The sequence below is a fragment of the Leptopilina heterotoma genome, unplaced genomic scaffold, assembly GCF_015476425.1.
Source record: "Leptopilina heterotoma isolate Lh14 unplaced genomic scaffold, ASM1547642v1 Lhet_87, whole genome shotgun sequence".
NCBI classification, from domain to species: domain Eukaryota; kingdom Metazoa; phylum Arthropoda; class Insecta; order Hymenoptera; family Figitidae; genus Leptopilina; species Leptopilina heterotoma.
This window is the reverse complement of record NW_025111190.1, coordinates 380,625-396,701: the sequence shown is the minus strand read 5'-3', so window position 1 is coordinate 396,701 and position 16,077 is coordinate 380,625. Positions and strand designations below refer to the sequence as shown.

General features: G+C 24.7%; 2 protein-coding genes across 5 annotated transcripts in view; one reads left to right on the top strand and one right to left on the bottom strand.

Moving 5' to 3' along the window:
* LOC122511548 (protein Gawky) overlaps positions 1 to 16,077 on the top strand; it is a 94,420-nt gene that overhangs the window by 5,728 nt on the left and 72,615 nt on the right. The window lies entirely within an intron of this gene.
* LOC122511549 lies at positions 3,219 to 14,291 on the bottom strand. 2 transcript variants are annotated; one of them, XM_043626878.1, is made up of 9 exons: positions 14,250 to 14,291; positions 5,482 to 5,747; positions 5,168 to 5,398; positions 4,783 to 4,884; positions 4,466 to 4,627; positions 4,279 to 4,383; positions 3,975 to 4,201; positions 3,638 to 3,806; positions 3,219 to 3,536 (listed from the first exon to the last, which is right to left on the bottom strand). In XM_043626878.1, the coding sequence occupies exons 2-9, from the start codon at positions 5,741 to 5,743 to the stop codon at positions 3,424 to 3,426; spliced, it is 1,371 nt and encodes a 456-aa protein (XP_043482813.1). In that variant the 5' UTR covers positions 5,744 to 5,747; positions 14,250 to 14,291; the 3' UTR covers positions 3,219 to 3,423. The 2 variants fall into 2 exon arrangements, with proteins under 2 accessions (XP_043482813.1, XP_043482812.1); XM_043626877.1 differs by lacking the exon at positions 14,250 to 14,291 and adding an exon at positions 9,161 to 9,713.

Below are 16,077 nucleotides of genomic sequence, written 5' to 3'. Positions count from 1 at the left end.
TATTTTTTAACATATTTAATTGAAGAATTTGCGAATAATTGAAATTTTGTAAAATTGAATTGTAAACAAATGAATTTGAAAAGATGTAAATAATTTTGAAGAAGTTACAGTAACAATATTGTTATAATATAAAATAATGATTTTATCGCTCGGTCATCTTTAATTATTATACAAAAAATTTAATTTATAGTTTTAAGTAAAATGTTATCTTATTCAATTCGGTCCTGTTTATATTTTTGGCAGTAATTGGTCCGTAATTTTTCATTTTTGGTCCGCAAAGTCCGTATTTTTAAATACTTTCACTGGGTTCGAGCCCTGTACAAGAGCAAAGAGCGAACATTTCCAAAAGATTTCTAATTTATTGAATAATAAACGTTCTGAACAAAATTTATTTGTTTCTTCTTCAAACTGAACTATTTTTACAATAATTTTGCGTCACGTATCATAAAAATGAGTTAGTTTCTAAAAATATTAAATTTAACTTTCAAAATTCGATAGTAAACACTTTTCTCTTGGGACATTTTTCGATTAAAAGTAAAATTACGAAGTTAGAGGCTCCGTAATGTTCAAAAATACCGAAAAAACACCAAAACTTTTAAGAAAATGAAACTTTTTTCTAAAAGTAGTTTTCATTCTTTGTAAAGTTATATGGTTAACTTTAGATCAATTCTTTCAATTGTCTTTTACCCTAATAACAAAAGCAAACAAACGTTTAATTTCTTACAATGCAGATTAAAATAATTTATAGTTTTTAAATAATTATAACTTTTTGAATAAAAACGAAGCTGAAACTAGCACCTGTAGTTAATTTTTCAAAGTTTTATATTGGTTTTAAACTGAAGATAAGACTTTTCATTTGTCCACTTGAAAAATATAAAAACTTGATACTTAAAGATTATATATGAACAAAGTTTCAATACTGTGCTCCAAATAGAAATTTCTTTATTTTTACGTAATGAAAAGTTAAAAGTTCCAGAGACATTTTCTTTCTTTAATGTTTAATTTTCTACTTCTGAAAATAACAGAAAAAATTCTCGCATAAAAGAAAAAAAGGAATAATGGCAACATATAGACAAATATAGAAATATTGTGTATGCAGGCGCATCAGAATAATCAATTTCATTATTATTATGGAGATACCGCAAATGTGATTTCGACTATTATTTCCTTTAATACTGAAAATAATCCTTTAATTGCTATTTGAAAATCAGTTTATAATTGCAATGCGATGAGTATATTTTCTGTGTCGATTCAGTTTATTATTGTACGCGAGGTGAAATTCCATTATAAAGTGAAATGTAGATCTCATATTATTAATAAATGTAGGAAAAAAAAAGAAATAGCATATCATAACTTATCAAAGTATATGATAAATACTACGTAATATACGCGAGATGTCCGAATCATTATTATTTATAAATAATATAAATTGACCGATAAATATATATAAACCTTCCCGGGTAGCAATTGTAGTCTGGATCAGGTCTGGAACTGATCCGGTATGATCTGTGCCAGATCTGGTAACCACGTCTGGACCAAAGCAGGTTTGAAACGCGGAACGTGTATGGACCGTGTAAATAACCAGATTTGCTTTTTCTAGTGGTAATGAGTTACCGACCGGTTTTTTACTGGTGGTAATAGGTTACCGACCGGGTTTCTCCATCGGTAAACTTTGTTATGAATTAAGAAGGAAGATTTTCAATTAAAATAAAAAACATTTTAAAAACTTTTTTTTAATAAATATATTTATTTATACCTTATAAAAGAATACATATATTTTTTCATATATTTATAATTATATTAAAACTATTGTTTACGCTAAGTTTATTACTAAAATATATATATTTTTTTAAGAAAGCTAACTAATAATATAAATCTTTATAAATGCTTTCTAAATTTGAAATATTAATGAGTGTCTGATTTGTCATTAAAATATTAATCATTCATACGATGGTAATATTACTATTTAATGCTGAAACTCCCATTCATAAATCAGCAGGTTACGGGTTTTAGTGGGTCGGGCTGGTAGTAGGTCGCCAGTTTATTAAATTTATTATAACATTTATTTATTTATCCTTTTTTTTTAAATTCCCTTTTTTTTTTTTATTTTACCAACCCCACATAACCTTGGAGTGCGGAATCCAAGGTATCTGTAAACAGATTTCCCAAAATTCCCTAAGCAAAAAAAAAAAAAAAAAAAAAAAAAGAAAAAAAATGACTAGAATAATTAATTTAATTTATATTTAGGATATATTGAAAAAAATAATTTTTTTGCTAACTTATTCAATTACTTAAATCTCCTTTGCTAATTAACATCCACAGTATATTTTTTGATTAAATCAGTAATTTTTCAAAAAATAACTGATTCATTAATGAAAATTATTCAGTTACATTTGTACTGACTGAATTAGTAAAAATTTTACTAATTTAAATATAAAGAGATTAGAAAAATTCCACGTGAAGTGATATATTTTATTTTTTTATAGTTCATTTTAAAATATTTTTGTGTACTCTTGAAATTCTAAAAATATTTTTTTTTAAATTAATTTTTTGACCTCTCTTTATTTGAAAAGTAAACCTTATTTTTCAATTTTTCAAAACTATTTAATTTTATATCCTTTAATTATTTTTACTTGAAAGCTGTGGTTTTTACCATTAAAATAGATTAAGAATGAAAATGAGACAACAATATACGTTCAAGAAAATAAAGAAATACAATTTTTTTAACACTTTTTTTATTTTCTTGAAAATTTATATTGTTGTCATATTGTGTTAAAAAAATTTTTTTAGAAAATATTTCTGAAATCAAAGGTATACCAGAAATTCTTTAAAATTAACTATATAAAAATTAAAATCTGTCAAATTTATTCAGTTTTATATTAATTGTAATTTATCAATTTCGATTCAAACAGAAATTTACAGAATTAGTTTTTAAAAAAGTTTATATTGCCTTCAATATAAACTTTTTCAAAAACTAATTCTATACAATCCTTATTGTATTAGAGTCAGAATTCGTGAAATTTTCACAAAAAATAAAAATAATTTTTTTTAAATCGAAATGTTGAAAAAACATTTCTATTTGGCCTTAGGAATGTGTCCACCAAAGAACAGACAAAAAAATTTTTTTTATAAAAAAAAATCTGCAATAACTTTTTATAAAAAAAATTTTTTTGTCTGTTCTTTGGTGGACACATTCTTAAGGCCAAATAGAAATTTTTTTTTAACATTTCGATTTAAAAAAAATTCTTTTTATTTTTTGTGAAAATTTCATGAATTCTGACCCATTACTTTTATATACAACAAAAATGTGACAAAGTTTTAAGCCATATTCTTAGAAAATTAAAATTTTTACTACTTCATTTCACATGGAATTGCTCATCAGTTAATACATCAATTGGAGACATAATTAAATTCTTAAATGCACTAAACTTTTACAAATACTATCCTCTTTCTATTATCTTTTGCATAGCTAAAAATTGCAGAAAGGTGCACCATTACTTGATCTTCTGTTATTTTTAATTTCTGAGCAGCTACTTCTGAAAACAATAAGAAAAAAAGAGTATTTAAAAATGACATACAAACATATATGTACGAAAGATAAGAATAAGAATAGTAAACTAAAACTAAAAATTCTTACCTACTAAATATTTGCAAAATTTGAAGTCTTTAAATAGTTCTTTTCCTGAAACTTTTTTAGCTACAGTAAGACTTGATATTAAACTTCTGCTAAGAAATTTTCTTGTTAATGTTCCCAGCGTTCTGCGATGTTCTGCGTTAGAATTTAAATGAAAGTCCAAAGTTCCCTTCTGTAAATTAATGTTAATAGTTTAGAGAAATATTTTATTATATAAACATCCAATAATTTTCTTAAAAAGGAAGTCAGAAAAAAATAAAAGCTCCATATAAATTAATTGAGATTAAAGCTTTTTACTTAAGCCTTTTAATTATTAAATTTTTGCAATCTATATACTTACAAAGCGTTGACAGCATTCTTCGCTTGAGAGCTTAGAATCAATTTCGAGTAAATCATCCAAGTTCTGTAGTGGAAACTGAATATCAAAATCTGCTTCAAATGTTCCTTCTTTTGTATATTTTGAACTTTTTTCAGCTTCCATTGTAGCCCTCAGAAAACTAACTTCATTTTTGAGATCAACAACCATTCCTATGAGCATATTCATTTTTTCTAGAACTGCATTGTTAACTGTAAGAGATCATATTGAATTTTAATTTAATTTAATTTAAAAATGATTAATTAAATAGGACTCTGCGATAACTTACTTGTATTCTGTATTGAAGTTTCATCTATCGAAAGTGGTCTTTTATTAGATTTACCATCATTTAGATAAGCAAGTTTGGAATTTAATCTCATTTGCTTTTTTTTTACTGTAAATTTATAATGCTTTTATTATAGGTAAAAAGAAATTACACTTAATGCTTTTTCTTTTCGAAAAAGAAAAATACTTACTATTATTATTATTATTATTTAATGTTTTTACTATTTTTCGAGGTTGTATATCCTCCTCTTCACTGCTACCTACATAATGGTTTCCTTTTTTTTTAAAAACCGAAGAAAGATCATGTCTTCTTTTTTTTGGAAATGTCGGTACAGTATTATTTTCGTTCTCATCTAAAAGTATTCCATAATTAAATAGTGCTACTGTATATATCAAAATTAATTTATTTAACTATAAATGTATTGTGCTGCAATAAATTATCTTTACAAAAATTATATTTAATTTAATAATTATAAATTTTCTAATTTATAATTGATATTTTTATTACCATCAATTGTAGCAGAAAAGGACATTTTTCTTTTAAATTTGTTTATCTGCATTCGGGAAGGTGTATTAGAGATGTCATCTAAAAAGCCATCTTCTTGCTCATCTGGAATTATTTGTAAAACGTTGTATGTTTTTAAGTTAATCAAATTTTGTCTTAATCATATTACAAAATTTATTAATTAACATTTAATTATTACCTTAACAGCGTCCGGATATTCAGGATATCCTACGAATGTTCTAAGGGATATCCGGAAACTATTATAGCCGTAGAAGGTTCCAGGGATGTCCTGGAATATCTTAGGATATCCAAATTTCCAGATCTGACTTGAACGTCCGCAGGATATCCTAGAATACCCGTTGCTTTTAAGGTATGAATATTCTTTTACCTGCTACTGCAAGAGGATCAGACACTTTGATCTCATTCCTTTCTAATACCATCTCATTTAAAGAGGGTGCCTTGAGAATATTATTTAGATTATCATCATATGGATTATAATCTTTAACTAATTGTTCAATTTGTTCTTTTTTTGAAATGTTGTCTATTTCTGCGTCGGTCGTGAACGCATATTCTTCCATGCGCAGAATATTTAGACGATCCACTGATTGTTCGTAAGAATCTGTAATGATAATGAAATGTTACTTTAAAATAATATAACGTGTTCTACTTTTTCAAAAATCTATTGTTATTTGGATAACTAACCTGCATGTCCAAGGATTTTTATGCAGTACTCTGGCCAATTCAGTGGTGCTTTTTGTTGCTTCCGAATCATGTCATAGAGTACATTCTTTGTTTCATCAGTGTATGGTTCAGGCATAAATTTTGAAACAAGTCTTTTCTTAACTTTATCGTATCTCATCCATTTAAATAGGGTGATGTCCACGGACCTTTTTTTCGGCTGTCTACCCACTTGAATAAATTGAATTAACTGAAATGGTTTTGCAGTTAATACTGTGCTAGCCATTCTGCTGTGAAAAAAAGCTATGATTAAAATAATTTTTGTATTTAGACTTACAATAGTGCTTTTAATTAATTAATTTAGAAAACTTATTCCTAAAAGGCAAAACATTTGAGCTCAATATTGTCTCAATATTGCAATAACTGGATATCCCAGGATATCATGAAAACATCTCGTAGATACTTTAGGGATGTCCTCGAGATATCTGATGGATAATATTAGGATATTCTAAAGATCGTTGAGTTAGATATCCTAGGGACATCCTTAGGATATCTGAAGATATTCATAAGATATCCCAAGGAAATTCCTAATATATTCGCAAAATATCCTTGCATTAATCCTAACATATCCTTATAGGGTATCATCACGATATTCATAAATTAATTCTACCCTCATAGCCCTGCGATACTTCAGGATATCCCTGGGACGTTCTAGGGATATTCATCTAATTTTGGCGGATCGGATATTTATGGACATTACCAGGATAACCAAACCGCCGCAAAAAATAGATATCCCCAAGATGTCCCAGCGATATCCTATAGATATATGTGTTATGAGATTCAGAATGCACCTAGAAAGTTGCAGTTTTTTCCTAATTTTGCAATTTACTAAATCTTATATGATTACAGATAAAGAATAAAAATTGAACTATTGTTTAAACAATTTTTATAAATTGTCCTATCTATGACATTCATTGTTCATTTGCACAGTTGTACTGGGTGCAAATTGATCATGTGTAATACCTTTGAAAAATTTGAAAACACTGTATTAATTTATAAAATTACAGTGAAAATTTAGTAAATAACAATTTGTTTAAAAATTGTTTAAACAATAGTTCAATTTTTATTCTTTATCTGTAATCATATAGAGTTTAGTAAATTGCAAAATTAGGAAAAAACTGCAACTTTCTAGGTGCTTTCTGGAAAAAGTTGGTAAATAACAACAACAATTTGTTTAAAAATTGTTTAATTGTTTATTTTGCCCTAAAACTCGATAATTTTTATTTTTTCCTAAATGTTAATTTTCCTATAGTATTTTACTTAAAAAATCACTAAGTAAAAGGATTTTGCAAAAAAACTTTATTATTCTTGTTGTTAATAATTGAAAATTTTTATTATTTTTTTTAAAAAATGAATTTCAGAAAAACTTGTCAACTGATTTCAATGATTCAACCGGCATTATTTTTGTCTGAAATCCAAATTACAAAAAAAATTTTTTTGTTTGAAGATATTGGATTTTAATTAACAAAAAATTGTTTATTTATAAAAATTATTTAAATAACTACTTTACCCATACATTTTTATGTTGAAAAAATGTTATACTTATTCTTTAAACCTTTTTAAATAATATTTCGAAGAGAAAAAAATAGCACGCATTAAGAAGTAGGTAAAAAAATTATTTTTTAGAATTACAAACGAAATAATTCACCCGAAATACATTTATTCGCATGCGCCGCGAACAAAAGAATTTAAAGTATAATCCTCTAAAAGAAAATTATACTGCAACGCATGCGCATGTCTGTATTACGTGTGAATTATTTCGTTCGTACTTTTAAAAGATAATTTTTTCACCTATACTTCTTAATACGTTCCATTTTTTTTTCTCTTGGGAATATTAATGAAAAAGGTTTAAAAAATAAGTACAATTTTTATCAACTAAAAAATCCATGGTTATTTAAATAATTTTTTTGTTTATTAAAATTCAATATCTTTAAACAAAAAAATTTGTATTTGAAATTTGTATTTAAGACAAAAATAATGCCAGTTGAATCATTGAAATCGGTCAACAAGTTTTTCTGAAATTAATTTTTTTAAGAAAAAGTAATAAAAATTTGCAATTATTAATAACAAGAGTAATTTTTTTTTATAAAATCCTTTTGCATAGTGATTTTTCATGTAAAATGCTACAGGAAAATTAACATTTAGGAAAAAATAAAAATTATCGAGTTTTAGGTGACACGTTTCAGAAATTCTTACTCAAGTATAAATTTAAATAGTATTAAAGTAGAACTTTTGTTTTTGCCAATCTAAAATTTTTGCAGAATGTTGTTTTAGGTCCTAAGTGCTTTCATTTTATGCATAACTAGTAGCCCGCCTTCGAGCTATAGTATTGACAAAACTATTACTCATCATGCTTTTGACTATATTCTAATGTTTTCTAAAACTTATAAATATAAAAAGACAAGCATTAGTAGAGAGACCAAACAATAATCTTTGAAATTCATACTGGGTGCAATATAACTTTTTAACAGCTTATGGAAGGGAAGATACCTGACGGGCTGGGGTTTTCCCCAAAATTTTATTGGCACCAGTACAGAAAGTTTGTAAGATTCTATATCCTGTTCTACGAGTGAATAGGACTTTTGTAAAATACAATTTTAAAACTTTTTTCCACTCTTTAAAAAAAACTGCGCGTTGGAAAACATTCTTCTATAGAGCAGAGTATAAATATCCATATTTCTTGAAAATATTTACTATATAGAAAAACACTAAAAAAATGGTAGATTGTTTGATGTTTTTAATATATATTAATATTATATCAAATTTATAGATATTTCAATATTTATTTTAAAACAATTATTCTATTTTTTAATAAAATTTAATTTAGAAATCATTTAATAATTGAGTTGTCAAGTTTAATTCTTCGAAAATACTTTTTACTACTTTTTTAATATTAATAAATTATTGAGTACTAAGCCTGCTGCACTGCAAAAAGAAGCATCTTAATATAAGATGCTATTTTTGAAAAATTCGAGAATTTTTTGTTCAAATTTTAAAATGAAATTATTAAAAACTAATCATTATATTTCAGAATAAAAATTCAAACACTATTACAGTCTTACGACAATTTTTTAAAATTTAATTATTTCTAAAAATTCATATTGTCACGATTCTAATATTCAATTAAGAAGCCAGTAAAAAAACTCGCGCGTTTTTCATTTTTTCTTTGCCATGTATTGATTTTAGCAAAATTTCGCCAAAAATGAGAACCAAAAATATTTTTATTAACAAAAAAATAGTTTTTAATAATTATTTTTTCAATTTGGGAAAGTTTGAAAATGAATTCTTTGTTTTAAAAATGAATTTATAACTGTTAAGAACACCATTTAAAAGAGTTTTTAATGGGACGACTTTCAGCTTTATTAATATGAATTTTTAGAATTAGGTGTGCGAGTTTAGGTTGCAACCTAAAAATAATAATAATTAGTAAATAATTAGTAATAATTAGTGCAAATAATTAGTTTTACATGTAAAACTAATTATTTGCAATAGGAATATTAGAGAAAAACTAAATAAAGTAATGATCACTGAATTGAATATGTAATTTATTCTACATATACGCTACGCACTTTTGTATTTTAAAGTGGAAGCTGCAGCAAGCTTAAAGTTTGCACGCACTTATATATACTTTTCTCACAATTACCTTGTTTTTAATGAATATTCCAAATAATCACACACTAAAAATCACAAGACACAAAATGTGGCAAATCTTTTAAGTTTTCAACACAGTGTTCTCTTCACGACGAATGCTTCGATTTAACTGGTAAATATAAGGGTAAATAGAGGATCCAGGTAAACAGGGGCGGTGCAATTATTACCTTTCGGAAATGTATAGAGAAGTGAGTTGCTGGAAAAGGAAATATTTAAGGCAAAGTAGGTAAGTAAAGTATCCTAGGATCATCTTAATGATATCTGAGGATATCCATAAGATATTCTCTGGAAATTATGAAAATACCCTAGGCATATCACTAAGTTAACCATATAATATCCTAACATTATTTGTTTTTAATACATGGTGATATTTTTAATACATGGTGATATCCTCAGGATAGCACGATTTACATAAAGTAACACTTTATAAATTAAAATACTATTATACATTGAATAAGTGAACGAAATATCTCACGGATATTGATATCTTTTTATCCTAAGGACACCCTACTGGCGTCCTAGGGACATCATAAAAATATCCTACAAACTGATGATTTCAATATCATATGGATAACCTTTAGAAATATTAGGATATTCTGCGGACTTTGTATATCCTACATTTGTTCAGGATATCCTGATGATATGCTTTTGTTATGAGGGTAACTGATTTTTCTATATATAGCATCCTAAAAGCAGTGTATTTTCTGGGACATACAGAGGATTACTAGAGATATCCAAGGCTCTGGATATGTTAAAGGAATCCGTAGAATATCCTGAATATCCGAATGTTGTTATGGTAAATCCTAATGGCAACGAATATTCTAGGATATTATATACTCATGGACTATATTTCACTAATTTTCTATTCTATAATATCATACGGATATCCTAGTCAAAAATTCAAAAACTTTAATAAAGAAATTCGTTAAATTAAATTTTATAAAAATATTTCTAAATAATTTTTGAAAGACAATAGTTTTACAATTACATACAATTAAAAAATAGCCAAAAAATGGAAAATTTGCTAAAATCTTTTAAAAAGTAATTTTTTACTAAAATCCTTGAAAAATAATTTAAATTTGATGAAATCTTTTAAAAATAATTGAGTTTCTAAAAAATGAAAAAAAAATAATCAACTTTTTGAAGAATTTTAAATTATAAATAATTTTTAAAAAATATTAAAAAAATAATCAACTTTTGGGAGAATTTTAATTATAATTAATTTTTCAAAAATTCCAAAAAAGTAAATTTTAAAAAATTTTAATTTATTTTGTTCGAAGGTAATTTAATCTTAAACAATTATGATAAAACAATTCTAAGAATTAGTTTTTTTATAAATATTGTAACGTAATTTTTCAAAAATAATTGAGGACTTTTTGTATAATAATTTAGAAGAAAAGGAATTTTTTGAAGAATTTTAATTAAAATTTTTTAATATTATTATTTCTCCCGAAATGTTAAAAATAATTGTAAAAAATTTTAAAATATTATTTTGTGTATGTATTTGAATTTTCGGAAATATTGAAAATATTGAAAAATTTTTAAATATTAGAATATAGAGAATTTCTTTTTTCAAAACTATTTTAATATTATTCTTAGAATAATTATTCTATTGAATTGATTATTCTTTATTAAATGGACACTTGAAGATCATTCATTAAAATATTTTAGATGTAATAAGAATTTAAATATAATTTAAGTATTAATGTCGGTTACACATTTATTTTTAATTTTAAAAAAATACTTTTTATTTAAAACACCATAATAATGCACTGAGAGACCTTTTGGACTGCAGCGGAACAACGTATGAGATAGCAGCTCCACTATGGTTTTAGTGCGCTGCGATACAATTTTGGGCGCGTGACAGTCCAAAATGTTGGTGAGAAGCTCACCGAAGTAGTGGGGATGACGTCATTGGTTTGCAGGTAATCAACTGTCACGCGCCTAAAAGTATAGTCCTGTAGCGTACTACCAAAATGGTCAGTAGCAGCCTATCGAAAGTCTGCTGCTGACCCAAAGGTCTCTCAGTGTGACAAAGTTTTCACGCGTGGATTCAGTTTCTCTTGCAAATTCTGAAAAGCAACTGACGCTTAAAGTACCTTTTGACGGAAATTTCCAAATGTTTCCTTCATTTTTTTTTATCTGAAAAATTTTACAAAGTTTCCATGTGAAAAAAAACTCGAAATTTGAAAAGTCATAAAATAAAAGATCTCTTGCAAGGCGAAACCCTTCGCTAGCCATTTTAAGGCAAACCAGATGTGACACAAACCTTTAAAAACGAAAAAAAATTTCACACGATCTATACTTTCGGTTTTAAAAATATTTTACGGTATACTTGATACAAAATTGAACTAATTTAAAACATATTTTTGTCGTTCGTCATGGTTTTTTTCAAATATTGTGACCATAGTCAAAATATAGAAACAGATTTAAAGTATAGTTTTCTCGTTGGCCATGATTTGTTAGATTCTAAACATGGTAAAAAATATAGAAATTTTTTTGGTTTACTTTATTTTTGACATTGGTATAAATGGTTAGACAATTTTCACAATTTTCATAAATAGATTAATTTCAAAGGTTTTAATTTGAAATTCTGTAAAATTTCAATTTTGAATGAATTAATTAAATAATAAAAATTCTACATGAATTATATTTGTTTATAAATATTTTAGTAAAATTCTTCCCAATATTTCAATTATTTTCATAAGTAATCAAATTTCTTTAAGGAGATATTCAATTATTTTCATAAATAATAAAACTTATCGCAGAATTTTAATTATTTTTAATACAATTTTAGTCGAATTCCCCGAAAAATGTAATTATTCTTAAAAATTTTATTAAAATTCATCAAAGAAATTCAATTATTTTAAAACGCGATTTCTCCAAAATTTTAATAAATCTAAAAAGTCATATGTTGTTAAAATGTTAAAAATAATTGTAAAAAATTTTAATGTTATTATTTTTTGTATGTATTTGAATTTTTGGAAATTTCTATTTAAAAATATTGAAAATATAATTAAATTTTAAAAAATTAGAATGCAAAAATTCTAAGACTTATTTTTATCAAACATATTTTAATATAATTGTTTTTGTAGCTAATTTTCATTAATTACCATTTTTAAATTTACACTTGAAGATTTTTCATTAAAAGTTTTGAGAAATCAATTATTTTCGAAATTTGCAATTAAAATTCTTTTAAAGTTTATTTTCAAAAATTTTTATCAAAAACTTTGAAAAAAATTCATTATTTTCAATTAAATTTTACGAAATTTCAATTATTGAAACTTTTTTTTATTGTAAATTTTGAAAATTTAGTAATTTATAAAAATAGTTGAATTGTTTCGAAGAAATTATTAAAAATTTTGGTTTTTTTTCGAAAAACTCTTTTTTTTTAAAAATACAGTTTTCAAAATTCCGGAAAAAATATATATTTTAAAGCGGACATTCTAAAAAATTTTATAAATAAAAATTGTTATTATATATAATATATATAAAGTATTAAAAATATAATAAACCTTATATGTAATTATTATTACATATTCTTGTCGTTAAATAAAAACCAAAGATTATTATATTAATGCTGGAACTATGTGGAAAAAATAGAATTTCTCAGCGAAAAACATGGAAGTTAGAAAGAGTTGAAGAGGGCAGCAGTAACATGCTAATAGCAAAATGTAGTTAAAATTTCGGCATCCCCTTTATTACAGTAAGCCAGTATTTTAGTCTTCCTACCTGTTTGAGAGATCATTCGAGTTGAGGTTACCGACTTTTACTTATTTGTACAATTGACATAGTACTTTTGGTACCTGCAGGTAGATAGCGTTGCTAAAAAGGTTACCATGTCTGGTTCTGCTCTGGACCATATAAATTACCAGGTCTGTTACAGATCTGGAATAACAGATCTGCATCAGATCTGTACTCTGGTACTGACTTGGATTTTGCTACCCGGGTTATAATACACGCCGTAAATATTGAAAAATAATTATTATTCAGAGCAAATTGCCAAAGGAAACTTATGAATGAATCGTTAAATTATTTTTTTACTTCTGAATAAAAAACTGAATTATCCATTAAAGATTATTTATTCTATTACTTTCAGTGATTCGTAACCATAAATATTTTTTGTTGCATTCACTTCGATCTTTTTTTGGTTAAATTGAAATTTAAAAAAATTCGTTTGTTTTTAATATTTGTTAAATATTCCGTATTTTCGGTCTTTTTTGGTTGAATATCTTTTTTTATAACCAAATATCACTTCTACAGAATAAAGGACTTTTTTTAAAAAAATTTTGTTCATAAATTATTCGGTAAAGTTCCATTATCTTTCATATATTAACACACTTGATTCTAATATATCTAGTAAAATTAGTATTATAAAATTTTTTTTTTTTTGCTGATAAATGATTAATTTTTTTTTTAACAACTATTGCAAAATATCAATCAATTTATTGAATTAAAATATTGATGAGTAATTTATTATATACTATCTAAAGATATGTTCTCCAATTACATAATATACTTCTTTTCTAATCACTAAAAAATTAATGGCTATCAAAAAGGAAAATTAAATTATTATTAAATAAATTAAATCATGTGTGGATAATTCTTATTTACTGTGTTTGCACTTTATAAGGGTTTTGTTTAAAAAAATTATTTTTTAAAAACAGGAAAGTATATTAAAAATTAATAACATACGCTGCTGTATATGCATGCAATGGAATAATATATTGATTCGTCATTTTTAAAAATATCCTCAGCAATGTTCAATTACACTACATTAAATTGATTATATATATATTGTCATAATTATAGTACTCCCAAGAAATAGTGATACGGATAAACATTGTTATTAATTTTTTCTTTATTATTCGATGGAATAATAAATTATCAAACCTAATAGTATTTATACTAATATTATTATTAGTATATGCTACTATTAATACAACAATTATTATTATGTGTAATAATAATAATAATAATAATAATAATAATAAAAATAATACTAATAATGATATATAAAATATTAATAAAATAGTTGAAATACTTATTAGAAAATTTCATTTAAAAACTTAAGTAAATACCTTTACTTCATATGTCGTGTTTCGTGCAAGAATTATGACTGCATTTTTTTCTTTTATTCTTTTTACACAAACTCTAATGCCGTGTAATTTTATGGTTTGAAATATCAATATATATAGTATATTTCATTTTATAGAGTAATGAAAGAAGGTAATCATTCTCATGGTCGAATAGAAATTCGCCTCGTAGTATATTCAATGGCATTAACTTTGGGGCTTTACTTAGGTCTCTAAACAAAATTTTCTTTTTTCTAGGGGGGTCATAAAATTCTCTTCCCTTGAAGTTCATCCTTATGGATAGACATTGTATGTTTGCGGAACAAAGTACAGTGCTTTCTTTAACTGTTACATTATAAAATATATATATATATATATATATATACAAGAACGTGGTTTCAAAATAGGGAGAATAAGATGCAGACTAGCGTCTGCTTTATTTTAAAAAATTGATGACACGTTGAGGAGACAATTTCTGCAGTAATAAATTCTTTCTTCCCCTCAAATTATTCACGCATGATGAATAATAAATTATCCACGCAGATATTGTATATAGGGAAGGGTTAGAAATAAAAATCGCATGATTCTACACTTGTGTTGTGTTGTGCTTGTGAAAATATTGTTTCACTTTATTATTTCATTCTATTATGCAAGAAAGCTAGAAATTTGGTTTATCTCGATACACTTGGAAAAGTTTTGCGCCTGTGTATTTATAAAAAAAAGTATAGAGTATATGCAGTAAAGTATTAATGTGTTATTTTTTAACGTTTTGACGAAATGTTTTACAATTTCTAGAAAGAAGTGCATTAAATTTGATGGATTTTTTATGATTACTGAAAAGAGCGTCTTCTATAATCTTGAAAATCATCAAACTTTTAATAGAACACTAAAGTTTACTAATAATTTTATATTGTTGTTTTTTATTTCTTCGAAGGATGTAAAAATTTTCAAAATTTGATAAGACATTTTCTCTAATGGAAAGTAACACTGATGATGGTTGTAGTATTGATTCAGGGAAAGTTGAATTGGTCAGGGAAAAGTCAGGGATTTTTAGTAAAAATACTGGAAAAAATTAAATTTTTTAAATTCATAAGAAAACTCGGAATTTTAATTTTTTTTGTATTACTCATAAACTATGAAATTACTACGAATTCTAATACAAAACCTTCAATTTTTTCTATTTCTCCCAATAATTTCTTTTAAAATAACTTAATTCATGAAGACAAGCTGTCACAAAATTATTACTTATAAATTATTTAATGAATAATTTTATTTAAATATATCTAAATTAATTGAATTTTACAAGAATTGCGTTTACAATTTTCAAAAAGTTTAATACTTCAAATTCTGAAATTAGTTACATTTTTTAATATATATTTCAATAATTATTAAGAATAATAGATTTATAGAAGAATTTTAATTAAAAATTACTCAAAAATAATTGAATTTTGGAAAAGCTACAAATAATTGGAGAAATTCAATTATTTTAAAAAGTAATAAAATTCTCATCACAAAATTCAATTATGTTCAAATTTTTTTTAAATATCTCGTCAAATTTTTCTATTATTTTTAAAAATAATAAAAATTTCACAGTAATTCAATTTTATTTACAATTTTTTATAAATTTCTTCTCAATAATTCAATTATTTTCATAAACAAAATTTTTCACATGCGGATTCAATAATTTTTATAAATAATAAAACTCGTCGCAGAATTTCAAATATTTTTAAATACAATTTATTTTAATTTCAATTTTGTTGAAATTAGTTGAATTTTTAATATGTATTTAATATTATTTCTAAAATTTTTACGCAATTCTTTGAAAGAAATCAAT